A 27272-nucleotide genomic window follows, 5' to 3' on the forward strand; every position below is an offset into this window, starting at 1 on the left:
GTCCAAAGAAGTAGTCAGTGGCCATTAGCTATTCTTGTCTTAAGACGCCTACTGCATCGAAAGATAGCCTCTGTCTCTGTTTATGCTTTAATATGAAGGCTTTGTCTAATCTTATTCATCCTTATATTTAAAATAATAAGCCTTAAAAATTTTGGGCAGTCAATAAATATTTGATAAGATTTTACCTTGAATTTCATTGAATTTTGAACCTTGATACTTTATTCTCCTATACCTGCCTTAAAATGAAGGCTATTATAGCCTGGCCTATGCTGGCACAGTGGATAAAGTGTCAACCTGGAACAGTGAGGTTGTGGGTCTGAAACCCCAACCTTGCCCAGTAAAGGCACATACGACAAGTAAATCAATGAACCAACTAAAGTGAAGCACCAAGAATTGATACTTCTCATCCCCCCTTCGCTCTCTGTAAAATCAGTAATTTAAATCCTTTTTAAAAAAATGAAGGCTATTACACACAAATTATTCTCTTTGAGTTTAGGAATAGAAATAAGAACTTGCTGCCTTATTTGACACATACATTATTATACTCCAGGTTGAACATCTAATTTAAAATTATATTGTGAAAGTAGAAAATATAAAAGGAATTGTACAGAATATGAATATTGGTCTTTTTGAATCACTATTAAAGTAGGGTTGGAATTCAGACCTCTTATGGGATATGCTGATCTCAGTTAAAATATATAAAAACTTTGGGCCCTGGCCGGTTGGCTCAGTGGTAGAGTGTCGGCCTGGCGTGCAGAGGTCCCAGGTTCAATTCCCGGCCAGGGCACACAGGAGAAGCGCCCATCTGCTTCTCCACCCCTCCCCCTCTCCTTCCTCTCTGTCTCTCTCTTCCCCTCCTGCAGCGAGGCTCCATTGGAGCAAAGATGGCCCGGGCGCTGGGAATGGCTCCTTGGCCTCTGCCCCAGGCGCTAGAGTGGCTCTGGTTGCGACAGAGCGACGCCCCCTCGTGGGCAGAGCATCGCCCCCTGGTGGGCAGAGCGTCGCCCCCTGGTGGGCATGCCGGGTGGATCCCAGTCGGGCGCATGCGGGAGTCTGTCTATCTCTCCCCGTTTCCAGCTTCAGAAAAATAATAATAAAAACAAAAACAAAAACAAAAAACAACAACCCCAGGTTTGCCTGATCTAAGCACATACAAAAAGCAGCTATGAGTTCATGCTTCCTGCTCACCCCTGCCTTTCTGTCTCTCCTCTCTAATAAATCAATAAATAAAATGTTTTAAAAGTGTATTTTAATTTAAATTATAAAAAAATGTTTCTTTATTATACTATTCTAGAAACTCATGGTTGGTTATTTTTTATATATATTTGTTCTATTACAGATAGTATCAAATACTTTTACTTTATTTTGATCCTACAGATGGTATCAAAAACCTTACTTTCCACTTTTGTGTCATACTAACTCTGAAAGATTTACTAGTTTTTAATTTTGCTCATCAGCTTACAGGGGAGTGTTGAGCATAGAGTTGCTCATAATAACAAGAAAAATATTAATCTTAAGTTTCTTAGAGTTTGTTTGGGTCACTTTTTCCCATATGTGTTTGAAAACTGAGTTAATGGTCTTTGTAACCACAGCATATGGTGCATTTATTAGGCATTTCAATATTGGATGTGATGGATGAAAGAATAAACTGTTTAATTTATTATGTACCTCAGCACTGGATATTTCAGTGTTTTTCTTCTAGCCATGATGTGGTACTGCTGCGGTATAGGGAATATGGGATCAGAGAGAGAGAGAGAGAGAGAGAGAGAGAGAGAGAGAGAGAGACTAAGATTTGGTTTTCTAATCTGCATGTTTTGTTTTATTTTTATTTTTTCTTTTTCAGAAAAATTATTGTCTCTTCTACCAGAGTATGTTGTTCCATATACAATTCACCTTTTGGCACATGACCCAGATTATGTCAAAGTACAGGATATTGAACAACTTAAAGATGTCAAAGAGTAAGACTTTTCCTTTTTCTGAAAAGCGTTTCACATTTTCTGAAAGTGTTTTCCTTTCCTGCTGATAATGGAACCTCAATTATAATTTATTATATTTTATACCGTAGGAATTTAAGTTTTTTTCCTTTATTCTCCTGTTTTTATTCTTTCATACCATCTCTTCATATTTCATTTCTTACGTAAATTTCCAAAACTTAATTTAGCATAATTGTTCTATACTGCCCTATTTTTCTGCTAGTCTGGCATTTCTTTTTATCGAAGCAATTCATTAAATGTTTACAGTTCTTATCTTCCCTCCTCTCTTCTGAAACTCTGTATATTTTGATGTGGGGTGAAGTGTAATACTCTCCTTTAGTCATGTGATAAGCACTTTTTTCCCCTCCAGAAACTATTTCCTTTCAGAAGAAAGAAAGAACGGTCTAATGTAGTGATGGGCCAAATTGATAACAAGGGAGCACTCCCATTTAGTACTGTACTGGTGATTTTTCTAAATAAAGTTTATAATCATTGTAATTTTTTCAAAGATTTTTGTTGAGAGGCTACGAAACTGTATATTCGGGCAATATAATGGCATTTGGAGAAGTCTTTATAAGACCAGCAGAAAGTCAAATCACTGATAACCTGGCAAGGGAAAAAGCTGTTACCCTCTTTTCAGTAGAGTTTCTGTTTTTTAAAAATGAGCTATTTGTTTTCCCAAAATGAGTCCTATTAATTAGAGTAATTTTTTTAAATTTTTAATTTAATTTAATTTAATTTTTTTACAGAGACAGAGTCAGAGAGAGGGATAGGTAGGGACAGACAGACAGGAACGGAGAGAGATGAGAGGCATCAATCATCAGTTTTTCGTTGCTACACCTTAGTTGTTCACTGATTGCTTCCTCATTTGTGCCTTGACTGTGGGCCTTCAGCAGACCAAGCAACCCCTTGCTCGAGCCAGCGACCTTGGGTCCAAGCTGGTGAACTTTGCTCAAACCAGATGAGCCCTGCTCAAGCTGGCGACCTTGGGGTCTCGAACCTGGGTCCTCCGCATCCCAGTCCGACACTCCATCCACTGCGCCACTGCCCGGTCAGGCTAATTAGAGTAATTATAACTAATGAAAACTTCTAACAATTCCTCTTTCTCAGGTTTTTGAAAAAGATAAACTACTCTTTGGAATTTACTGTACATTTTTGGCTGTATTTTCTCAGTTTCCCCAGTACAGCCATGAGGTAGTTGGATTTTCTTGAAGACTTCCAGTGGGACTACAGTCTTGAGTGTTTGAGGTATCACTTTATTCATGGCCCAGGTGTTCCCTAGGTAGACCTCCTTTCCTCTCGTAGCTAAGGTCACTTCATTCTTTTCACCATTTAGTCCTTTTTAACCTGCCTCCCCGGAAAAATTAGTGAGTCTTTGAGAAGGGTTCTTATGGACTCACACTTACATTCCTTATATGGTGTGATATGTATGTGTGATACATCTTTTTTCTCTGATAGCTGTTTATTTTTAATTTTTTTGCTCCTGGTGTTCATTATATTTATATTTAGAATTTTTATATCTGTATTTAACAACCAAATTTTCTTTTCTGTTTCTCTTGTTCTTTTAGATGTCTTTGGTTTGTTCTAGAAATATTGATGGCTAAAAATGAAAATAACAGTCATGCATTTATCAGAAAGATGGTAGAAAATATTAAACAAACAAAAGATGCCCAAGGACCAGATGACGCAAAAATGAATGAAGTATGTAATTTTTTGTAAATAATAATTATGATTTTGTGTCTATTTAAGCATCTGAATGTAGGATGTGGAACTTCTGTAAGTATGTATTTGTAGACAACATCAATCTTTCCTATTAGTACTCGTGAATAATCAGTGGTATTTTGATTAGTAGTAATTAGACTTACTAATATAAAATTAGTAGCAATACTGTTACCGGTAAACTAATAGAAACAATAGCCAGTGTATTTTTTCTTATACGATTGTATTGAAAACTGCATACTAAACATATGTTTTAGAATTACTTCCAATTCAGACTTTAGGATGCCAACTTAAGTACCTAATTTTTTTTTAATACCATTGCAGAAACTGTACACTGTTTGTGATGTTGCTATGAATATCATCATGTCGAAGAGCACCACATACAGTTTGGAATCTCCTAAAGACCCAGTACTACCAGCTCGTTTTTTTACCCAGCCTGACAAGGTAGTTAGTTTAGAATTTGTTTGTGTATGTTGGAAATAAAGTGTATTCAATACTAGGTTGTGGGGTGATCAAGAAGGATTACCATTCAGAGCTGGCCCACCACTAATACGGAAAAGTCACCATCAGTCATCATAATGTGCTTCAAGGCCAGAATACGGGCCAAACTAAAGGGCACAAATGCGATTTAGAGATTAGTTAGTAGATCTAGAGTGTGTATTCTAAGTTTCATGCCAGTCTAAGGTCACAGGCAAGATAAGATCAAAGCACATAGATAATGTGAGTTAGTGGCCATTGTTCCAAAATGAGAAGGAGAATGCTGATAGTGTGAAGTTAAAGCTCTTTAATGAGTTCTATATGTAAGGAAACAAGCAGAGACAGATGCTGGAACAGTCCCAAGACCCTTGCAGTGCTGCAAGAATGTTTCTGCTGTCATAAAGCTCAAGTATTGTATGAGGTATAAACGTTATTTTTAAGAATTTCTTAACGATTCATAAACTACATAGGCCTGTTGAGTAACTGAGAGCATAGAAACCACCATCACCTTTTCATTTATTCATTCATTCCATTCATTCATTCAAGCAAAACACCTTAATAGTATATATTGTATATTAAGTTTTGGAATAGCCTTGTAGCTATTCCAAATAGCTAAAAGTGATTATCTGCTTTTAAGCTCTGACTTTGGGTGAAGTGTTAGGATAGGGTTTCCTGTGGCTATCGGGAGTCCGTGTGATCTGTCTGGAGAGTACCCTTACCGAAGTATGTTAGACCTCACACATGTTTTGTTAACATTGCAGTTCGTACCAGGTTAGTTCAAGTATAGTATTTATAATCAGTGACTGAAATTTTGTGTTTCAACTGATTGTTTAGTTTTAATAAGTAAGAATTTTTTATGTACTTTAGAATAAAAGTTTCTCTTTGCTTGGTTGGCCCTTGGACCTCACAGACTCAGTTTCTCACTGTTCACTGACTGCATCCTTTTCCCTTGCTTGCAGAACTTCAGTAACACCAAAAATTATCTGCCTCCAGAAATGAAGTCATTCTTCACTCCTGGAAAAGTATGTTTTAATTCTTGTGTGGTAGTTTATTCTAGTGTGATTAGTGGCATAATTGTTATTTTTTTATTTCTTTAAACATGGTATATTTTAAGTTAGAAAATATAATTATTAACTATCTTATAAATATAATTATTAACAAGAGTCTAATTATTTTTATTGTTGACTTTACATTTGACTTGTTCTCAATTATATGTAAGCCTTCAAATAACTAAGAAACTTGACATTTATGCTATTTAGTTTTTTTATTTATTCAAGTGATACTCAATTTATAATTCTTACTTAAGAATAGGCATATTTTCACCCTGGCTCGTTGGCTTAATGGTAGAGTTCGGCCCAGTGTGTGGAAGTCCTGGGTTCAATTCCCGGCCAGGGCACACAGGAGAAGCACCCATCTGCTTCTCCACGCCTCCCCCTCTCCTTTCTCTTTATCTCTCTCTCTTGCCCTCCCGCAGCCAAGGCTCCATTGGAGCAAAGTTGGCCCAGGTGCTGAAGATAGCCATGGCTTCTACCTCAGGCACTAGAATGGCTCTGGTTGCAATGGGGCAATGCCCCAGATGGGCAGAGCATTGCCCCCTGGTGGGCATTCTGGGTGGATACCAGTTGGAAGCATGCAAGTCTGTCTGTCTCTCTGCCTCCTTGCTTCTCACTTCAGAAAAATACCCCCCCCAAAAAAAAAGAATAGGCACGTTTTTTGTGATTTGTATGTATCAATACTTTGACAGAGATGTTATTTATAGTTCTTTAAATGTAGATTTCTTTCCAGTTTAATCAAATAGAAAGAGATATGCATTTTTCATTTCAGCCTAAAACAACCAATGTTCTAGGAGCTGTTAATAAGCCACTTTCATCAGCAGGCAAACAATCTCAGACAAAATCATCACGAATGGAAACTGTAAGCAATGCAAGCAGCAGCTCAAACCCTAGCTCTCCTGGAAGGATAAAAGGGAGGTGAGTACATAAGAAATGTATACTTTATATTTAAGGATTCCGACAAGGCTAAGAGATCTAAAATAATGTAATCCAAAACATCTAATGTGATGAGGGTGTGGAAATCAGCACATACCATTTAACATTGGTAGTCATTGCAAGTTTATATTGCTTTGCTTGCTCATTTAGACAGGTTCTCCATATTAGCCTTTTATAGTCAGTCTAGCTTGGAGTAATCCAGTTGTCTAGCAGTTGTAAAACTATTAGATTGCCATCCATCCATCCAGTAGAATAAGTCATCAAAAATGATGCGGTAGGAGCTAATATGCAGTTTCCACAATGCTACATTATTGAGTGAAAAGGCAAAGAATAGAACTTGATACGGTATTGTTCAGTGTTTATTTATTTATTTAATTTTTTAGAGAGAGAGAGAAAGAGAGAGACAAAGACAGGAACATCAGTCTGTTCCTATTATATGTGCCCTGACTGGCAATCAAACCGGCAACCTCTGAGCTTCAGGATGATGCTCTAACTATCCAGCCCCAGGGCATTTTTGAGGTTTTAAAAGATTTGTATTTATATTTGCTTATCTATGTATAGAAAGTTTTTGGAAAAATTTATCACATCTTAAAGGTGTTTTATGTAATCCAGTGTAGGAGGGAGATCATTTTATACTTCGTATGGTTTAAATTTCTTGTTAGCATGTACACGTATAAACATTTTGTTCTTGAAGAAAGAACAGAAAGGAAACATTTTACACTTGCTCAGGTTTTAGCATAGTACTTAATACATCATTTGTTAGCAGTAGAGCCTCATACTAAGGTAAACTGCCACTGTTCATTGATTTTGCTAAGTTATTATGAAAGACTATATGCTGTCTTTTGCATTGTTCATAACTAGTTAGTAAAGAAAGGAGGAGACGTTCTAATCTAGGGTATCTTACTAGTGTCCTTGCAATGAATGTTTAAATTATACATAGTACAATAGAAGCCTATATTAATATTTGTTAGTGGCTTACACCTAAGGGACTCTCCACCTGTATTATTTGGACATTTTCTAGTAACTATCCTCATACTGAAAATACCAAAGCATTTCCAGCAACTAATTTCTAAATTAATGGGTTTTCTGCTTTAATTCCTAATGCTAATCCAGATGATCTAGTTTACTAGCCATAGGCTGAGAACCTCAGAACTGTCTTGAACTCTCTCCACCACTAGGTTTCGCCGACTGTGTTTCCTAGTGTGTTAGGCTCCTCTTTTCTGCTGTCTTCATTTTATTATTCTCTTTCATTATTATATTCAGCTGTTTCCCGTTCTTATTCCTTTAGCTATGTAGATCACATCACTGCTAGATAAATCTTTTTTAAATGTTGCCGGTTTAAGGTTATTCCATTACTTAGAAATCTTAATTGGCTCCTCTTGTTTGCTTTCAAGATAATCAGAATTTTCCCTGTCCTCATCACCCATTGTTACTCAAAACAAGGAACTCCTAGTTTTCCTACTATACTTTTTCAATATACTTTGGTTAAATTTTCTTTTACCCTTTGATTAATCTTATTTTGTCTTTTTTTCATCTAAATCCCATCTGTTCACTAGGACTCTTTCTAAGAGAATGAGCTAGATGTGTTTGAGACAGTTTGGTTGGAGAGTAGGAACAAATGCATGATAGGAGATGAAGTTGAGAGGTAGCCAGATACTTTGGACTTTGTGAGTGTAAGAAATTTGGATTTGATTTTTAAGTACGACTGGAAGATGTTTTGGAGTCTAGTGATCTAATTTGTGCTTTAAAAGGTTGCCCTGATCATTTGGAGAATAGAGGAGCTAGAATTAAGATAGAAAAAGCCAGTTGGGAGTCAGCTAATAGTATTCTAGGGAAGGGATAAAGAGGGAAGAAGATGGTAAATAGTGAAATTTGGGATTCATTTTGATGGTAGATCAAAATGGTCTTGCTGATAGAGTAGTTGTAAACAGTTAGGGAAAAGAAGGATTTAAGGTTAAATCCTGGCTTTAATACCTGAATACCTATATAGATAGGTGATGGTACCATTTACTGAGATGTGGACTCCTTGAGAAGGAACTGTGTGTGTGTGTGTGTGTGTGTGTGTGTGTGTGTGTGTGTGTGTGTGTTCTAGGGTGGTGGGGAAAATAGGGGTGTCCAAATAACTTTGGCTCTGATAAAGTTGAAATGCCTATGAGAAACTCAAGTGAGTGGGCAGCTGGATATGTGAGTCCAGAACTCAGGGTAGCTTCTTAGCCAGTGATTGAAATTCAGGGTTCAATTTCAATAATGTTTAAGTGAGTTGTAAAACCGGATAAGGATAGTTTACCCAGGAAAGAAGACTGAGCCTTTATATCAGTGCATGAAAACGTGCTATTAATTTATTTCACAAGTATTTTGGGGTGCCTGCTCTATGCCAGATACTGACTCAGGTGCTTTAGTATACATTGGGAAGTAAAACCGACAAAAGATCCATAAACCTAATAATACATTTGGTGTATTACAGGCTGTTAAGTTGAAGAAGAAAAGATGGAATGGGGATATGGGAGAGGCAGGGGACCAAGCAGGTTGTAATGTAGACCAATCCACCTTGCTAACAAGAAAAGTTTCAATTTTATGTTCCCCTTCCAAGATAGAAGTTAGGTTTTAAAAAGAATTACGAAATAAAAATCACATTTTTAAAAAATTGTTTCTTTTTTGTTAAATGTTCTTCTTTGCTTGGTGATTTGGTGCGAAGTAAGATAGAATAAAACCAATATTTTTTTTAATGGGATGAGCCTTTTTTATATAAAGTTATGTTAGGGAACAGAAAAAACTTTTATGGTCATTTGATTTTAATAACAACTATAAATATCTGTGTTAAAAGGCTTGATAGTTCTGAAATGGATCACAGTGAAAATGAAGATTACACAATGTCTTCACCTTTGCCCGGGAAAAAAAGTGACAAAAGAGACGACTCTGATCTTGTAAGGGTGAGCTGTTTGGTTTGAAGTTATAATTATAGTTATTATTTTACTGTAAATAATTTTTACGCCAAAACCAGTTAATATTACCAGTAAATTTAACACATGGTTTTCTTTTATTTATTTATTTATTTTTAATGAAGACAATTAAATTTAACAGGGTGGCATTAGTCAACTAGAATACATAGATTTTGAACAAACATCTTCCACATCATTTGGCAGGTCGATTATGTTCTATACCCATCACCCAAAGTCAAATCGTCCTCCGTCACCTTATATTTGTCCCTCTTTATGTCCTGACTCCTTCCTCATACCCCTCCTTCTTCCCCCCCCCCCCGGTAACCACTGCACTCCTATTTATGTCCATGAGTCTCAATTTTGTGTCCCACCTATGTATAGAATCATACAATTCTCAGCTTTTTCTGATGTACTTATTTCACTCAGTATAATGTTATCAAGGTTCATCCATGTTGTTGTAAATGATCTGATGTCATCATTTCTTACAGCTGAGTTGTATTCCATAGTATATATGTACCATATCTTCTTTATCCAATCATCTATTGAAGGGCTTTTTGGTTGTTTACATATGTTGGCCACTGTGAATAATGCTGCAATGAATGTGGGGGTGCATGTGTCTTCACATACCAATTTTTTTGAGTTTGGGGGTATATACCCAGTAGAGGGATTGCTGGGTCATATGGTAGTTGTATTCTTTATTTTTTGAGGAACCACCATACTTTTTTCCATAGTGGTTGCACTAATTTACATTCCCACCAACAGTGAATGAGGGTTCCTTTTTCTCCACAGCCTCTCCAACACCTGTTATTACCTGTCTTGTTAATAAATACCTAGTCCAACAGGTGTGAGGTGGTATCTCATCATAGTTTTGATCTGCATTTCTCTAATAGCTAGTGAAGATGAGCATCTTTTCATATATCTGTTGGCCATGTGTATTTCATCTTGGGAGAAGTATCTGTTCATGTCCTCTTGCCATTTTTTTTATTGGATTGTTTGCTTGTTGCTGAGTTTTTTAAAAAACATGATTTTCTTTTAAAGTATTTAATTACAAACTTGAGTTTAAGGTTATCCTCTACCATGTACTTTAACTATATTGAATTTTTTGTATTTTTTAAATACTTTTTTGTTTAGGTCTTTAGACTCTAACCTGCCAGTTTCATTACTCAGACTGCTTGTGTTTTTGTTTTATTTGCCCCCCCACACCATTTTTTTTATTTTTATATCTTATTTTCATATCTTTATTATCATATCTTATTTTAGAGATGAAGGGCGGGAGGGAGAGATGCATCAGCTCATTGTTCCACTTAGTGGTGCCATTGATTGCTTCTCACATGTGTGCCCTGACCAGAGCTCAAATCAGTAACGCGTCCCTCTGGATTGGGCCAGTGATCCCCAGCACTCTGGGATGATGCTCTATTCACTATGCAACCCATTGGGGCCTGTTTCCTTTATTATTTTTTTTTTAACACATTTAGTTTAGACTTAGTCTTAGAGAGAGGAAATATAATGGAGTGAGAGTCCTTAAAGTCTCCTCCATTTTAGTTGATTTCTTGAGCCTTTGATTACTAGGTAAGCTTCTAGTAAAGGTAGGAAATGCTACAGTTCTCATATAGTCTTTGTTTAGTTTTTAAATCTTAATAACAGTGATAGCCTGTGTGATAGATACAATTTGTAAATGTCATTTGAAGATAGATTTGGTAGTTTGGGCACAGATATAGAATACATTCACATATTCAACACAACCCAAGGGCTTTAATAATTGGGCACATTTTGACTTTCTAGGTTAGCTCTAAACAGTTCTTGAATAACTGATGAGGTTCTCTGAATCAGTTTCTTTATTTTTAAAATGTGGATACTCACTGGTAAGGTTTATCAGAATAAATTAATTAGCCCAAGTGAATTGTTATAAAGATTAATATTTTTGATTAATGATTATCACAAAATATAGGTTAATGTGTATGAATCTACCCAATAGGGGTGGAAGATTATTAGGAAAATAATTATTTTAAATACATAAATGGGCAGAGGAGGTTTACAGAAGACAAAGACAAATAATACAACAATTAATAAATAATAAGACAAGAATATACTGTTTTGTGTACTCACAACTATTTACATACCTACTTTTGCCCACCCCTGTATCACTGACCTCTGTGTCTTTACTGGACCCAACATTACATGGCCAAAAAGATTATTTTCAGTTTTTTCAAGTTTCCCCACTAACTTATTTTGCCACATTGTTTCTTTTTCCACTTAAAAAATTACAATGTTAAAATCCTTACTAAATCCTTACTACCTCTTCTGTAAATTCTGATTTTAATTGGGTGGTTAAAAGTTTCACCCAAGAGCCCTGGCCGGTTGGCTCAGTGGTAGAGCGTCGGCCTGGTGTGCAGAAGTCCCGGGTTCAATTCCCGGCCAGGGCACACAGGAGAAGCGCCCATCTGCTTCTCCACCCCTCCCCCTCTCCTTCCTCTCTGTCTCTTTCTTCCCCTCCTGCAGCGAGGCTCCATTGGAGCAAAGATGGCCCGGGCACTGGGGATGGCTCCTTAGCCTCTGCCCCAGGCGCTGGAGTGGCTCTGGTCGCAACAGAGCGACGCCCCGGAGGGGCAGAGCATCGCCCCCTGGTGGGCGTGCCGGGTGGATCCAGGTCGGGCGCATGCGGGAGTCTGTCTGACTGTCTCTCCCCGTTTCCAGCTTCAGAAAAATACAAAAAAAAAAAAAAAAGTTTCACCCAAGAAAAATTAAATATTTTTTTAGCCTTTCTAGATTTATAGAATAGAATCCTTGAATTGGTAAAGGTATTTGTATCTCTAGTCCTTCTCACTTAGTGCAAAATTCCTTCCTTATCATCTATGAGAGTTGGTCACTACTTGCTTGAAAATGCTGGAAGTGGAACAGAGATTATGATTGCTCTCATTTGTTGGAAACATCAAGTAGGCCACACACAGCCATAGGAAGCTCACCTTTATCCCCTCAAATTTGGAAAACATGGTTTTGATTAATTATTAATAGTTTGTTATTCTGTAAATTCCACATTTAGTTTACCTTATGAAGCAATGCAAAACACATTTTCTATTTTTTGAGTTTCTGAGCTTTTGGGACTTATTTGTATAATTATAATGAAGGCCTTTGTCCTCTGTGTAACATTGCATTCATTTTCAAAAGTACTAGAACTTTATTAATCTAGTTTCTGCTGAAATATCCTCAGAGAGGTATTATTAATCTAGTTTCTGCTGAAATATCCTCAAAGAGGTGAGTATCATGAGACAGAAGTTTAATTTAAAGACCAGTAAATTATACTGAAAGAGCACAGTCTTCTTTGCCTACTGCTGGCTTCACATTGGTATTTTACTGCAAAGGAATTCTCCATATACATTTATATTCCAATTTTAGTTTTACAAGTAACGTATTTCTCCATTTCTTGCTCCTAAGCTGTTTTATACTCCCTCTGCTCTTAAAACAATGCAGTGCAAAACGAAGAAGAAATTAGAGAATGTAGTGCCTTAGCAAACAAGTATTTTATGGTATTCTCAGGATGCAAGCATGGGGTTTCTGTCTACCATCACCCTTTTCCAGAGCACAAAGGAATTAAAGCATTATTGCAGATCTTTGGACATCCAAATGAATTACAGCATTTAAAATTGGAAGTGACACTTTAAATTTAGTTTTAATATTTCTTTTTTCTTCCCATCTCTGAGTAACAACAGTTAATTTTTAATTTATGTAAAAAACTAAATAAACACTGACAAAACCAATCATTTATAGGTCTTGTTTTTGTAATGCAAGGATAACTTAATAACAAAAAAATAATTTAATATAGCATATTAATATACAAAATAAAAATACAAGAGAATTTCATGTCATGGTAAAGAAGACATAAATTTTCAAATATGAACTTCTAATAAACTAATACCAAAAGAATACATCCTTAACATGCTAAAATTTGTCTGTTTATATTAGTAGTGAATGATTTAGTCAGTTATTTTTTTATGAAAAAGGAACAAAACAAGCAGCCTGCTTTGACCACTATTTTTAAAAATTATTCTAAAAGAATGTTTATTTCAAGAACACATTAACTAGAAGTCAAAGGTATGACATTGAAAAAGAAGAAGAATTCATTTTTTATTTTTGTACTCCTAGAAAAATGAGAGCAGTAATTGAAAACCTAAGAGTTTAATATGGTGTCTGTATATAAATGTGTATGCAACTAACTTTACTCTGGTGATTTAACCACTACAAAAACAAAATTAGACAGACAGATAGATCTAAACAGGATCTTAAAGAAGTAGTGATAACCTGTGTGGATAAATACCAAAGTTTGGCTCAGCAGTAGACGTCAGCCCAGTGTGTGGAAGTCCTGGGTTCAATTCCCAGTCAGGGCACATAGGAGAGGTGACCATCTGCTTCTCCACCCCTCCCTTTCTCCCTTCTCTCTGTCTCTCTTCTCCTCCCACAGCCATATCTCGGTTGCAGCAAGTTGGCCTCAAGCACTGAGGGTGGCCTTGCCTCGGGTGCTAAAAATAGCTCTGTTGCTCAGCAACAGAGCAATGGCCCCAGACAGACAGAGCATTACCCCATAGGGGGATTGCCTGGGTGGATTCCAGTTGGGGAGCATGCAGTAGTCTTTGTCTCTGCCTCTCTGCTTCTCACTTAAGAAAAAAAAGAAATATCAAAGTTGAGAAATCTAGAAGACTTGACTAGAAAGACCACATGCCATATTCCTTCGTGGAAAAAATGAATTTAAAAGATGACAGTTTTTTCTAAATGAATATATAATTGTTAAACTCCAGTGTGATTTTTAGATCCAGGTGGAAGAATAAATGGATACAAAAAGAGGAGTAATAATGATAAGATCAATCCAACCAGGCAGAAACATGTTTATACATAGTAAAATTTTACATTCTATTCTAAAACAATATAAAATAATGTTTTGTCCGCTCAGGCTGCCATAACAAAATATCGTAGGCTGAGTAGCTTGAACAGCAGACAACACAGATTCATTTTCTCACATTTCTAAAGGTTGGAAAATTTAAGATCAAAGTGCTGACCAATTCAGTTCCTGGTGAGTGCTTTCTTCCTGGTTAGTAGATTGCTACCTTCTTGTTATGTCCGTCATTGATGGAAGGAGAGAGACAGAAAGAGATCTCTTATATTTCTTATGAAGTCAATAATCTCATCATGAATGCCCTGCCTTCATGGCCTCATCTCAACTGAAGTAAGCCTTAGAAGATGCAACTCCAAATACTATTTTATTAAAGCTTGTAGCTTTAGTCAGTAAATTTTGTGAAGACAAAATTAGGAAATAAAAATTTTAAATATACAAAGTGTAGAAGGACATAGATTAAAAACTTAAGAATCCAGTAAACAAATGGAAAAGAACATAATACCAATGGTACAATTATGCAGATCCCAAATAGGAAATGCAAATGTCTAATTAAACATATTTAAAATTTACAGGTAGCAGATCATTATTGCTTATATTGATTTTTAAGAATGTAAATTGCTACAAATGTTTTGGAAGTTAACATTACTTAACATATTTGTGTTTTACATATGTGTGTATGTGGAGAACATTGTACATGTTCATATATACTAGTCTTTGTTTCTCTGGGGAATTTGCTCAGTTCCATCTGCTGGGAAGTGTATAAATTCTCTGAATGTAGGCTAGGACTGTATTTTAAATTTGAAAGTCATTGGTTTTTTAAATTATTTTTGTTGTTAATTTTACTTAGGAAGAAACAGTATCTTTGATTCAGAAGTGTGTTCAAAACTTAGTAACTGATATATTTAATTTTTTGTAAATTGAAATTTTCATTTATAAAGCAAAAATAGTTCTTTTGTGAGGTGTAGAGCATGATTTAGAACACAGCTAGCTGATATTTTAAGTTTTATATACTGTGTGGTAAAATTAGAATTACATTGAGTATCAGGACAGGTCCATTTCACTTAAATATACTTATTCATTATTCAGGCATTCAATTTAGAATGTTCTTTTCATGAAGTAGCTCCCTACCAAAATTTATAATGTAATAAAACACTGATCTTGAGAGGTTTCCATTTGAGTTTTTCTAGCTTAAAAAAATACCCTTTTACCCCAGATAACTTTTTTAATTAAAAAAATAAAAACAAGTGAGGTTATAGTTCTGATGTATTCAAGAGATCTATATTAGGTAGTAGATTTTTGTGACAAAAGTGGGTAACAGATTTTTTAGGTATCCTTCTTCAAAATGTGCTAACAATTTTATATTTGAAATTGTGGTTTTAATTCATAGTCTGAACTGGAGAAACCTAGAAGCCGGAAGAAGCCGCCTGCCCCCGACTCAGAGGAGAAGTTAGGAGTGGATGACCTGACGACGCTGGTGCAGGAGCAGAAGCCCAGAGGCAGCCAGCGCAGCCGGAAGCGGGGCCACACGGCTTCTGAGGCCGAGGAGCCGCCGTGGCCTGAGGAGAAGAGGCTCAAAGAAGATCTCTTAGAAAATGAGGATGAACAGAATAGTCCACCAAAAAAAGGTAAAAGAGGCCGACCACCAAAACCTCTTGGTGGGGGAGGAACAACGAAAGAAGAGCCAACAGTGAAAACTTCTAAAAAAGGAAGCAAAAAAAAACCTGGACCTTCAGTAGTGGAAGAGGAGGAAGAAGATGAAAGACAAAGTGGAAATCCAGAGCAGAGGTCCAAGAGCAAACAGCACCGAACATCACGGAGAACACAGCAGAGGTGAGTTGTGTGACCTACGCTGTATGTATTTAGCGACTATCGTATCAAACATAATTTGATGCTATCCACATTTGGGTCTTCCCCAAAGCAGAGCAGAGTCTCCTGAAACTAGTGCAGTTGAACCCACACAGTCCATACCACAGAAAGGACGAGGAAGACCATCAAAAACGCCATCACCATCACAACCCCCCAAAAATGTGTAAGTTGTAAATGATGTTAAATTTCAAACCAGTTTCATATTATTTTGCAAAATTTTTAAATATACATAGGACCGCATTTAAATCCCATATATTTAGCACCAGTACACTAGGTAAGATAAAATTTTTATAAACTTTTCTAGGTTACTGATATCCCAATTTACCCTCTGGTAAATGTTGTACCTTTTTAGAGCTTTTAGGCAAATCTTTATTTAATGAATACCAAATAGTTTATTATTTACAATACAGACTTTATGATACCTAAAGAGGTGGTAAGGTATTTTTAAATAATCACAGCATATTGACAAGGTTGCCTAATTATTCCATGCTATAATTTTTCTTCATGTCTTCCCTCAGCAACCTTTTTAAAAAATAATTTATTTACTTTTGCTTTTATTCTTTGAACTGTGTAGGAGAGTAAACAGGAATCTTTTTAAAATTACATCCATGGAAATTATCACATGCTAATCTAAAGTTTTTGATGTTTTGATTCTTTTTTTCTAATCAAATTAACACATCTCTATCTATATACAGATAGTTTTAGATGGTCAATCACATGTTTCTATGAGTTACAATAACAGATCTGCATCCAGAATTTTAAAGTGATGGGCACCTGTGCTTTAATTTAATTTTATACTTTCTCTTCTCAGTTATTTAAGTGGAAATAGAATAGCAAGTGTTTAATTTGTCAGTAAATTTCCAGTTTTTCTCAAAGTAATCCCATTACATAACTACATTATTGACTTGAATTTTCAGAGTTGCCAACACACTTTGGTTAAATAGTTATCTTAGAAGTTTTTCCTATTCCTGTGTATTCCACAGGAAGAGGAAAAGCTGCCCGAGTGTCTAGCCAGTACTTCATGTGTTCTTCCATTTAATTTTTCCCTCAGATAAAAAGTAAAGGTAAGTAAATTTTCTTGGCAGCTTCATTGTATTTGGATGGAAACCATGGAAAATCACTGACTTTAAAAAAAAGAATTCTTAAGGAATGTTAAATTCCCATGATTAATTTTATAACAAGGAAATAACAGGGGTAATATCTTTCAAGCTCATAACTTTAAATTGCTTATATTTGGGCATCATAAAATTAAGGGCTTAAATTATTATGTTCTCTCCTAAAATTGCACAAATTCTCACATAAGTATTATAAAACAAACAAGTATTTCTTTTAAAAAATCAATACCAAAATTCTATATTCTGTCTAACAGCCTGTGTTAATTCTGAAAAACTTTTATCAAGTGAAAAAAAAAAGCTTGGGGAAATTGAAGATGATAGCAGAGAAGGTGGAAATTACACTTACCTCCTCTCAGGACCAAACTGGAATAGCAGCTAAGATATAGAATAATCATTTTGAATAACCAGCTGAAGACTGACTGAACAGAAATCTTATAACCAAGGATTTAGAGACGAAGTCACATTGAAACTGGAAGGAAGGACAGAGATACAAAAAGAGCTGGCCTCACACTCCTGTGTGACGTGGCTGAGAATCCAGAGGGGTATCTCAGCTGCATAGGTTCCCGCTGAGAAGAATGGGTTATCAACACCACACTGGACGCCCCAGCTCAGAGCACCAGATCCAGGAAGAAGCACCCACATAACATCTGGCTGGGAAAATCAGTGGGGAGATAACCAGATTCTGCTAGCAGCCCAGGTACCCTCTTAAAGGGCCAGCCTCTGATACTTGGCTCCTGTGGAAAGAGGGTGGCTCAGCACTGACTTGACTTGTGTAAGGAGAGACTAGGTTGTGTGGCTACAGGAAGAGAGCCAAATGGACAGCTGCTAGGGTTCCTGTGCTAGTCCCTCATCTACACCACCCACAGACACCATCTTTCTTGGGGTCTAGCAATCCCTTCCATATGGTCACCTCACCTGCCGAGAGAACGCGCTGCAGAGGAGTCAGCTTCCCAGACCACTGACGTAGAGGTCCTGGTGTCAGAGACTGAGTTGTGAGGCTCTGTAATGGGGGTGGTTCTCCACACTTTCCCTCTAGCCTGACCATTGCCACCTTTTCACAGTAGATCCACTAATCCCACCCTTTTGAAACATGTGGCATCATGCTGCCAATGTTAAGTCTCTCCAGGAGACCCAGGCAGAATCTGGGACAAACTGAGTTGTGTGGCTCTGGAACAGGGGACATTTTTCCCTCACACACCCAGGTGGTGCAGAGCCCTCCCTTCACATGGCCAAATAGCGGTCATTTGGGGCCATTCAGGGAGATAGCCTAACCCTGATGACTCCCGGAGGCCCCACCCCACCACAAAGGTCTGTGGCCATCCACTGGTGAGCAGCTAGACTTGGTATTCTCTGGGACTTCTGCTGAGTGGCTTCACATCCAGCACTGGCTCCGAATTTGGATCTGTATCAATCTGGTGAACACTCATTTCCGCCTCGTGACTCACTGAGACCTATCTTATGCAACTCAAGTCTAGCCAGAGGCTCTTTCAGAGTCAGCCTAACAGGCAGCCAGCAGTTGGATCTTGGGGTGCCTTGGCCTTTTGCTCACCTGCCCCCAGGTTGGTGCTGTTATAAGCGCACCTCGGTGTCCACATTGGTCTCTTCCACACACACACCAGGCCCTAAAGAGCATCCATAAACTGGATTGCTTTAGAGCTCCAAACAGGTATCCCAGGACCAATCTAAGGCATGTATGACATTGACCTGCACCAAGGTCCCTCCTAAGAGACCCCAGAACCAACACACATGGTGGTGGGCTGCAGACCGCATCAGAGATAGGGCCTAATTAGCTCCATAAGTAGCATGTTCAAACAAAGATCTCAGTGAGAATGAGACCCTGCTGGGGCAAATTCCACTTCCTGTGGTCAGCATGCTCATAACTACTTGTGCACTGTGGTTGGGGTTGATCCTCACAGTCAGCCAGCTTGAAGGTCAGTGTCACAAAAGAACAAAATAAATGAACAAAGAAATGGACTCATGGACACAGAGACCGAACTGGAGGTCACCCTGGGAGGACAGGGTGGAAAACTTGAAGGGATTAAGAAGTACAGGGTGATACGGTACAGCAAAGGGAATGTAGTCACTAATAATGCAATAAGTATGTGTGGTACCAGGCAGGTACTGGGAGTATCGGGCCCACTTTGTAAAGTATATGATTATCTAATCATTGTGTTGTATACCTGGAACCAATACCAAATAATACTGAAGGCAAACTAATTGAAATTTTTTAAAGTAAATTGAAATATCAAAAAAAAAATACTTGCTTTAGTGTGAAGAATGTGTCTTTTGCTTATGGAAATGAAAACATAATATTCTTAATTTTAGAAATAAATATTTACCAGTAGGTATACATTTTATTGTATAAGTACCGCGCGCTAACCGATTGCGCCACTGGAGCTCCAAGGTATACATTTTATTAACTGGTAATGTCCTACATATTTGTTGGTTGCCTTGTAGGTTTTAGAGCAGGAGTCCCCCTTTTTACACGGGGGGCCAGTTCGCTGTCCCTCAGACTGTTGGAGGGCCGCCACATACAGTGCTCCTCTCACTGACCACCAATGAAAGAGGTGCCCCTTCCGGAAGTGCAGCGGGGGGGCGGATAAATGGCCTCGGGGTCACAGTTTGGGGACCCCTGTTTTAGAGAGTATTAATTGCTAGGGAATATAGTGACACATAACACATGATTCTTGTCCTTGTGGGATTTACCATCTAAATGGGCAAGTAGTTATAAAATAATCACGCATAAGTAATGGAATTCTAAATGTTTATATGTGCCATGCAGGAACAATTTAGGCTACTATATTAATATAATGGGAGATCTGGGAAATCAGGAAGTGTTCTCTCTGGAAAGTGATGAGTTGATTCTTTGAAAATAGTAGGAATTAGACTGATTGAGTGGATGGGGAGGGACATTTCAGGTGGAGGGATTGCTGTATTTGAAGGTTCTGAAGTGGGGGAAATTTTAGCAAATTCTGAGAGTGAAAGGACAGCAAGGGTTTGCTGGATTGTAGTTGTGGGGAATTCAGTGGAGAGCTCCACATGGAGAGGTAGGTGGGACTGTCTGCATGGCCTTGTGTACTGTGTTCAGAGATTTACAGAATTACTGAGTACAGTAGGTAGCTGCCCATGGGGAGTGTATTAGCTGTGTTTACATTTTTCAAAGATTACTTTTTAAAGATAAGAACCAAGAGATGAAAATAGTTTTGAAATACATAGTAGCAATGGAGGTGGAGCGAAGTGAGTGGATTTGAAATTTCTTTATAAATTGTACTGATAGGGCCAGATTAAGAGTACTATACTATTAGAGAAGACTGAATTTTTTGCTTTGAGCAGCTCTAAATGCCTTTTACTAGTTGGGGAAGATAGAGGAACAGAGTTTGAGTTACGTTTTTAATTCCTTTAAGGTGTTGGTCTCAGTTACACTTATTTTTGTTACTTGGTAGGTAGATCTTTGTATAATAAGAGACTACGATTAAACACTGGTTTGGGGTGCAGAATATAAGAAATATATTTCTTGTTTTATAAGTTAATTGAGGATAAAAATGATCTGAAAATTCGTGAAATATTTAAAGCATTCTGTCTAATGAGGTGTAATCTACTTCAAGATCAGAATGTTCACTGTATCTTACATGTGTTTTTCTCTAGCCGTGTAGGACGCTCCAAACCAGCAGCTACAAAAGAAAATGATTCAAGTGAAGAAGTGGATGTGTTTCAGGGTAGCTCTCCTGTCGATGATGATATTCCACAGGAAGAGACAGAAGAAGAGGAAGTTTCTACAGTAAATGTATGTGTGTATTAAAATACCATGGATGATTTTATGGAATACAGAAATAGGGTTGGTAAATATTTGGTCACATCTATTTAGCCCTTGCTGTTACTTAAAATTCTAAGTATATATTTTTCTTCATTAGTTTGTAGCATTGTTTTATCTATCAGCTTGTATAATGGAGAAAACATCTTTTATGGAAACCTGAAACTAGGTGAGAATAATGGATCTAGCCTAGTGAAAGTGTAAATGTCAGGTTTAAACTGAATACGAGAACAAGCACCACTGTAAGACTGACACTGCAGGCATGTTTGTGCCTTGGTGTCAGAGCACTGGTAGCTGTTAGGTACACTGTCGTTTATATTTCATTACTTGTGGTTTCTGTTTCACAGTAGAAATTAGAAGTCAATCATACAGAGTAAAATCCTATCTTAAATTAAAATCAGCCTTTGGAATTCATAAAGTTGGTACTAGACACTTCTCCCACAGTGGAATGCAGGGCTGCCTGGATGATTGTTTTCTTTTTTCCAAGTAACGAATAGTGTTGCCAGTTAACACATCTCAAGTAGTTCTCTTTGGAAGAACTATAATTAAACATTTAAGTAAGAGCTATTCTCTTGATAATGCTAATGCTGAGTCTTTGGGTCAGCTCAGCCAACCATCTTATCTGAGATACTTGTGTTCTGTGATCAAGTCCCAGAGTTGATCCCCATTCTTCTGCCCTATTTAAAATGTAATCAGCTCTTCAGTCTGCACTAGGACTCATTATGTGAATGAATGGGTTAAGACCACAGAAGAAAAATGCTGAACGGTGGTCTCAGACTAGCTAGCCTTGTTTGTTTGTTTGCTCCTCCCTCCCTCGGGCCCTCCCTCCCTGAGTTTGTGTGTCATCCTTGCATAGGGGCCATGGTAATCTTTGTATCATTCCAGTTTTAGTATTATACTGCCAAAGAATTCACTGGCCTTGTTTCTTATAGGGTTTTTTGAGGATGTAAAAATAAGACAAATGAGTCTCTGATAACGTCATCCAAAAAACCCTGTACCAGGCCCTGTACCACTGTTGGCTCAGTGGTAGAGCGTCAGTCTCGCGTGCAGGAGTCCCAGGTTCGATTCCCGGCCAGGGCACACAGGAGAAGCGCCCATCTGCTTCTCCACCTCCCCCCTCCTTCCTCTCTGTCTCTCTCTTCCCCTCCCGCAGCCAAGGCTCCATTGGAGCAAAGTTGGCCCGGGCGCTGAGAATGGCTCTGTGGCCTCTGCCTCAGGCGCTAGAATGACTCTGGTTGCAACAGAGTGACGCCCTGGATGGGCAGAGCATAGCCCCCTGGTGAGCGTGCCGGGTGGATCCCGGTCAGGCGCACGTGGGAATCTGTCTGACTGCCTCCCCGTTTCCAACTTCGGAAAAATACAAAAAAAAAAAAAAAAAGAAAAGAAAAAAACCCTGTACTATAAATTAAATTAAAGTCTTGTTCTGTTTATGTGCCTCTTGTTAATACTGATCTTTTTTGAACTAAAGTTTTACTCTTTCATTAGCTATTGTCAGTTAATGGTGACATGTCTGAATTTTAGCTTATTTATATTTGATAGTCGTTAGGCTCTAAACTCAGTAACTGTTTTCCCAGAAACACAGCTGTAAGCCTAAGTTCTTTTTTTTTCCACATGAAAAAGAAATAGCAGGCACTAATTTTAATAATGTTTTCTTTAATCCACTCTCTCTAAAGCATTGTCATGAACCCATGTAATCAATATAAAATTGTAAATGAGACTTTTTATATTATTTTTCTTGTGATAGACTTTGAAATTTGGTTTGTATGTCACACGTACGGCCGGCGGATCTCAGTTCAGATTAGCCACATTTCCAATGCTCAATTGTCACACATGGCTAGCGGCATTCATATTGGATGGTGCAGTTCTAAAGCAAGCCTCTGGGTGTCCTGTCTGAACACGGCCTGTGTAGTACAAAATCACCCCCTGGGGCCCATGAGTGGGGCACCACTGCAGTTATAAGCGGTTTTACGGCCTTATGACAACAGTGGGCAGGGATGTGTCAGGTGAAATAGCTTTCAACCGCAGAGGCTGTAAGCCTAAGTTCTTAAGTATTAAAGATTTTCTTTTACCACAGGAATGTAAGTAAAAAGATATTTGCAACTGTTTTACTTGCTGTTGACATCGATTTTTCTGCATTTCTTTTTAAACTTATTAAATAGAAAAGTAATAATTTTCTCTTGCTATTGTGAGAAAAGCTATTTATAAACATTCAAATATTACATAGGTCTAAATAAGTGATGCCAAGGCAACAAGTTAAAATAAGAGAAAGGTTTCAAGGAAAGAAAAGTAGAGAAAATCAGAAACGAGTAAAAATAATGATTGATTAAAAAAATAATTATTATTGCTGTGTCTAATAAATGTGTACCCATTTTAATTAAACATCTGGTGATTTTTCTTTTAAGGTACGGCGGAGAAGTTCTAAGAGAGAAAGGCGATGAACAAATGTCATTGATAATTTCTATGTGAACGCTTTCAAAAAATAATTTTTTTGTCAAGCTTGAGGCTAAGTAAAGCCTTCGATGCACAAAGTGGGACTGCTGAAGAGTGGACAGTGGACCTTATTTTGATGACCTCATGTATTTCTGGTCACTGCAGCCATACGCATGGTGATACCATTGACTATGGAGTCTTGTGAAAGTAAATTGCGATGGCTATGTAGAAATAAACGAAGGAAGAAACTTGTAAATATATATTTTTCTTTTTTTCTTTTTTTTTAAATGTTTCTGACTTCTAAAGTGCTTGTATAGCTTTTATCTGTGGCTTTAAACTGACAGTGCCCAACTGTTTACTGGATCTATTGATTTGAAGAGTTTGTTAGGATAGATCTTAAGCAGTCATCTGTCAGTGTTTGTATTTGTATACTCTGCAGTTTACTGTGAAAATAATTTTTTCAAAAAATGGTGTCATTTTCTTGATGTCACTATTTATTAGAGAGTTAAATGGCCTCTTTCTCTTGTGTTATCTCACCTAGTGTTTACTCCTGTGCACCCTTAATCTTCAGAGGTACTAACTCATCTGCCATTACACCTGAACGATACCTCTGATGGGAGGAAACCACGTCAGTTGTGAAGTAGTCCTGAAGTTGTTTGATTATTTTACACCTCAGTGTTGATCCCGGAATTTTCTGGCCTTTCATGGCAATGAAAATTTAAAAAAGAGAGATTAAAAATATTTTAATTTTAAAGAATGTGTTATAAAATAATGTACTGAATTCTCTATCCCATTTTATCTTCCCTTTTCAGTTCTTATTAATCTACTGTATCAATAAAATTATATAATTTGAATTAGTTTTTGATAGTCTAGAATGTTATTTGTGTGTAGATATTTCCTCTTGGACATGATGTTCAGAAGATGCAAATTATTACACTATAATATAAAATCTGATATATACACATTAGAAAAGCTCTAGTTCTTCATAACAATATAAAGGTAATCAGAAAGAAAAAATTTTATTGATGCAGTGTGTCTTTATAAAGCTGTTCTTGAAAGTGTTTTGTATTTTATAGTGAGTTGCATGTTTATGAAAAATGCTGAAAATGAGATATGCTCTTTTCTGTAAAATTATATTTAGTCATAGTATATGATAGATTGTCCCATAACATAGTTTTTCATCAAGAATTTATTGTACTTTATTTTGGAGCCAAAAAACTTGTTTCGGGGAGGAAGGGCCAGGGTGAGATAGGTGTGTCCAGCACTACAGGCTGCGCAGTGTCACACACAGTCTTTGGAACTCCAGACGACGTTTCACTTGGTTCTGATTGGGGAGTGGAAGTTTATTTGGATTTAGAGATTTGGAGAAGACCTTTTTCCCCCTTCATTGTAATCTGCAAAATTATAGAAACAAATTACTTAAGGCAGTATCCTTTTACAGTTTTATAAACTGTATTTTGAACCAAAACTTATAGGTTGCTAGTGAACTTCATGTTAGTCTTTCAGGTGCTGCTTTTTTTATTTTTCATGGTTAACATCAGAAAAAAAAATCATATTCTAACTTATTAAATTTATCACATTGAATAATGGAGCATTTTCATACACCATTATGTTTAAGATATATTTCCAAGATTGGTTATAATAGATGGGGGATATAATAAACTATTTTGGAAAATGACATTTTACTATTTGCCATTGTATATCAAAATTGATGTGATTATTATTTTTTTTAGAGATTTCTTCATGTTTATGAAACTGCCTATTATTTTTTAAAAATATGTTTTGACTTGTAATCTCTCAGTATTTAACTATTCTTCATTTACAACAGCACTGACACCAGTGATTGTGGGAGGCTGCTGTACATCAAGGCAGCTAATATTGGGCCAAGATATGTTGGTTTTTAAACATTACATTAGCTCAGCTCTCCCAGACACACTGTTTCTATTTCAGCAGTACAAAGGCATGTTTATAAATCTATAAAATAAAGAGTAAGCGATAGCTTTGTATTTTTGTCATTGACTAAATTGCACCAGAAATGTTTATGGAAGTATATCTTTAAGACCATTTTATAAAACAAACAGACAAAAAATGATTGTGGAGGATTTTTATTTGCATGATCATAGTTAAGCAGATTTTATTGTACATTAATTCTGTACATCAGTTCACAAAAATGTAGATTTTGTTCAATGCCAATGAGTCTGTGATTTTCTAACATGTCTGTTCCCTTTTGGGGAGCATTATGATGTAAATTTTTCATTTTTCTGTAGAAAAATAGGGGCAATAATGATGAAAGTTTTGATGTCCTGCGTCTTCATCTTAAGGGGTTATCTATCTTATTATGTTTAAACCAAACATTTCATGTACTAACATTTGGCAAGCCACATTACTATAAAGTAAAATTATTATATAAACATTAACTGCTAACAGTGGTTAGCAAGCTCTTCAGTAATAATGTTTATTTTGAAAATATGTACTGTATAAAATTAAGAAAATATTTAACTCACTGTAACAAGTTCCATTATGAAAATCCTACAATTCTTTAGTGAGGTTACCTTGCTGTACTCCAGCAAATCCATTTAATCTGCGTCATAATAACATGTCTTACTGCAGTGCAACAGGAAGCTTTCAGTGATCTCCACTGTATATGTAAATGACAAATGTGGCTGTAAAACTTGTTCCCGGTATTAAAGGTTAAATTTACTTTGTGTCTTCTTACAATGTGCAAGTATGCTTTTTAAGATTTCCTTTTTGCCCACTGGAAAAATGTCAGGAGTTTAAGAATTTGTTTAATTTAGGCTTATCTCCCCTGCCATATAGTATTATGTCACCATATAAACAATTGGTATTTAGATAAATAACCAATTTTCAGACACATTTTTGGATTTCTGTAAAGTTGAATAAACATGAAAGCTACCATAAAGTTGTATTTTATTTATGTGAATCTATATCTATCTAGCTATATATTTAAGTATGTTTACTTATTGGAGAAAGGTAAAATTTGATGATTTTTAATTTTGGAGCCTTTGTTTCATGAAGAGAAAATAATATTTCCCAGTAACAGGTTTTCTTTTCTTTTTTTGTTTTTTTTAAATTTTGAAGAAATTTTAAATATGCCTGCCGCATATGGCTGACACGGGGCATCTGCAGGTCCGAATTGTGCAGCCACCAGTAACAGGTTTTCAAACCAAACTTTTTGTTTAAACTTCTTATGCAAAATCTTGGCTGACAGAGATTTAATAAGTACTATTTAAGCCAAATGATTGAAGAAAGTAAATATAGCTAGTGGTAGTTCTATTAATTTATTCAGCAAATACTTATTCAGTGCCTACTGTGTGCTGGGCTAGTGATGAAGGATAAAGTGTTATCAATCAAGATAGGAGAAGCCCCTGCCTCTGGGCAGCTTACGTTCTCCAGAGGGAGGTAGACGAGCTGAAAGAACAATCATTAAATATGTGTCTGGTACAAATATAGCCATACTAATTTTGTTTTAGCTATTGGCATGACAGAGCTCTTTCTGTCCTTATTTTCAACAAATATTTGTTCTTTGTTTAAAGTTTTGTTTTGTGTAAACATTTTGAATCTTAGCCTTGCTTTTCAATCCAATCTTATGATCTTTTTTCTTTTATTAGATTGTTCAAACTATTTCCTTTTGGGATAATTGCTGATATTGTAGGATTCAAGTCTACCTACCATCTTGCTATTTATATTCTTTTGCCAGTCTTTATATATTTTCTCGTTTTCCTACTTTCTTTTGGCTCATTAAAAATGCTTCCTACTATTCTCTGTTAGCTTTTTAGTTATGCCTGATAGTATTTTTTTTAGTAGTTACCTTGCAAATTGTTTCTGTTTGGCTTATTATAGTGTGTTACATTAATGCTTCTACCACCTCCAGAACAGTGAAAGAATTTTAAAACAGTTCAGCTCTCATTTGCTACCTCTCTACTCTTTGTGCTATAGTTATATGTTTTGCAGTTACAAATGGCACAATACTGTTGCTTTAAATAGTGTTCCCTTTTTTGTACGTTTTTTTTATACTTTATGCTTCATCTTAATTTGTTTTCCTTTAGCG

General features: G+C 36.7%; 1 protein-coding gene across 3 annotated transcripts in view; it reads left to right on the forward strand.

The window, feature by feature from the left end:
- The window catches only part of PDS5B (PDS5 cohesin associated factor B), a 188921-nt gene extending 163007 nt beyond the window's left edge, over positions 1-25914 (forward strand). Inside the window, exons 26-35 of one of the 3 annotated variants that reach the window (XM_066381007.1) lie at positions 1844-1958; positions 3542-3674; positions 4017-4136; positions 5129-5191; positions 5994-6139; positions 8982-9087; positions 15369-15811; positions 15903-16010; positions 20608-20746; positions 23176-25914. In XM_066381007.1, coding sequence (XP_066237104.1) covers positions 1844-1958; positions 3542-3674; positions 4017-4136; positions 5129-5191; positions 5994-6139; positions 8982-9087; positions 15369-15811; positions 15903-16010; positions 20608-20746; positions 23176-23211 — 1409 coding nt within the window. In that variant the 3' untranslated portion in view covers positions 23212-25914. The remainder of the gene's footprint in view (positions 1-1843; positions 1959-3541; positions 3675-4016; positions 4137-5128; positions 5192-5993; positions 6140-8981; positions 9088-15368; positions 15812-15902; positions 16011-20607; positions 20747-23175) is intronic. The other 2 variants (XM_066381005.1, XM_066381006.1) reach the window with 2 other exon arrangements.
- Positions 25915-27272: the final 1358 nt, after the last annotated feature.

This window comes from Saccopteryx leptura, chromosome 4 (assembly GCF_036850995.1).
Source record: "Saccopteryx leptura isolate mSacLep1 chromosome 4, mSacLep1_pri_phased_curated, whole genome shotgun sequence".
NCBI lineage: Eukaryota > Metazoa > Chordata > Mammalia > Chiroptera > Emballonuridae > Saccopteryx > Saccopteryx leptura.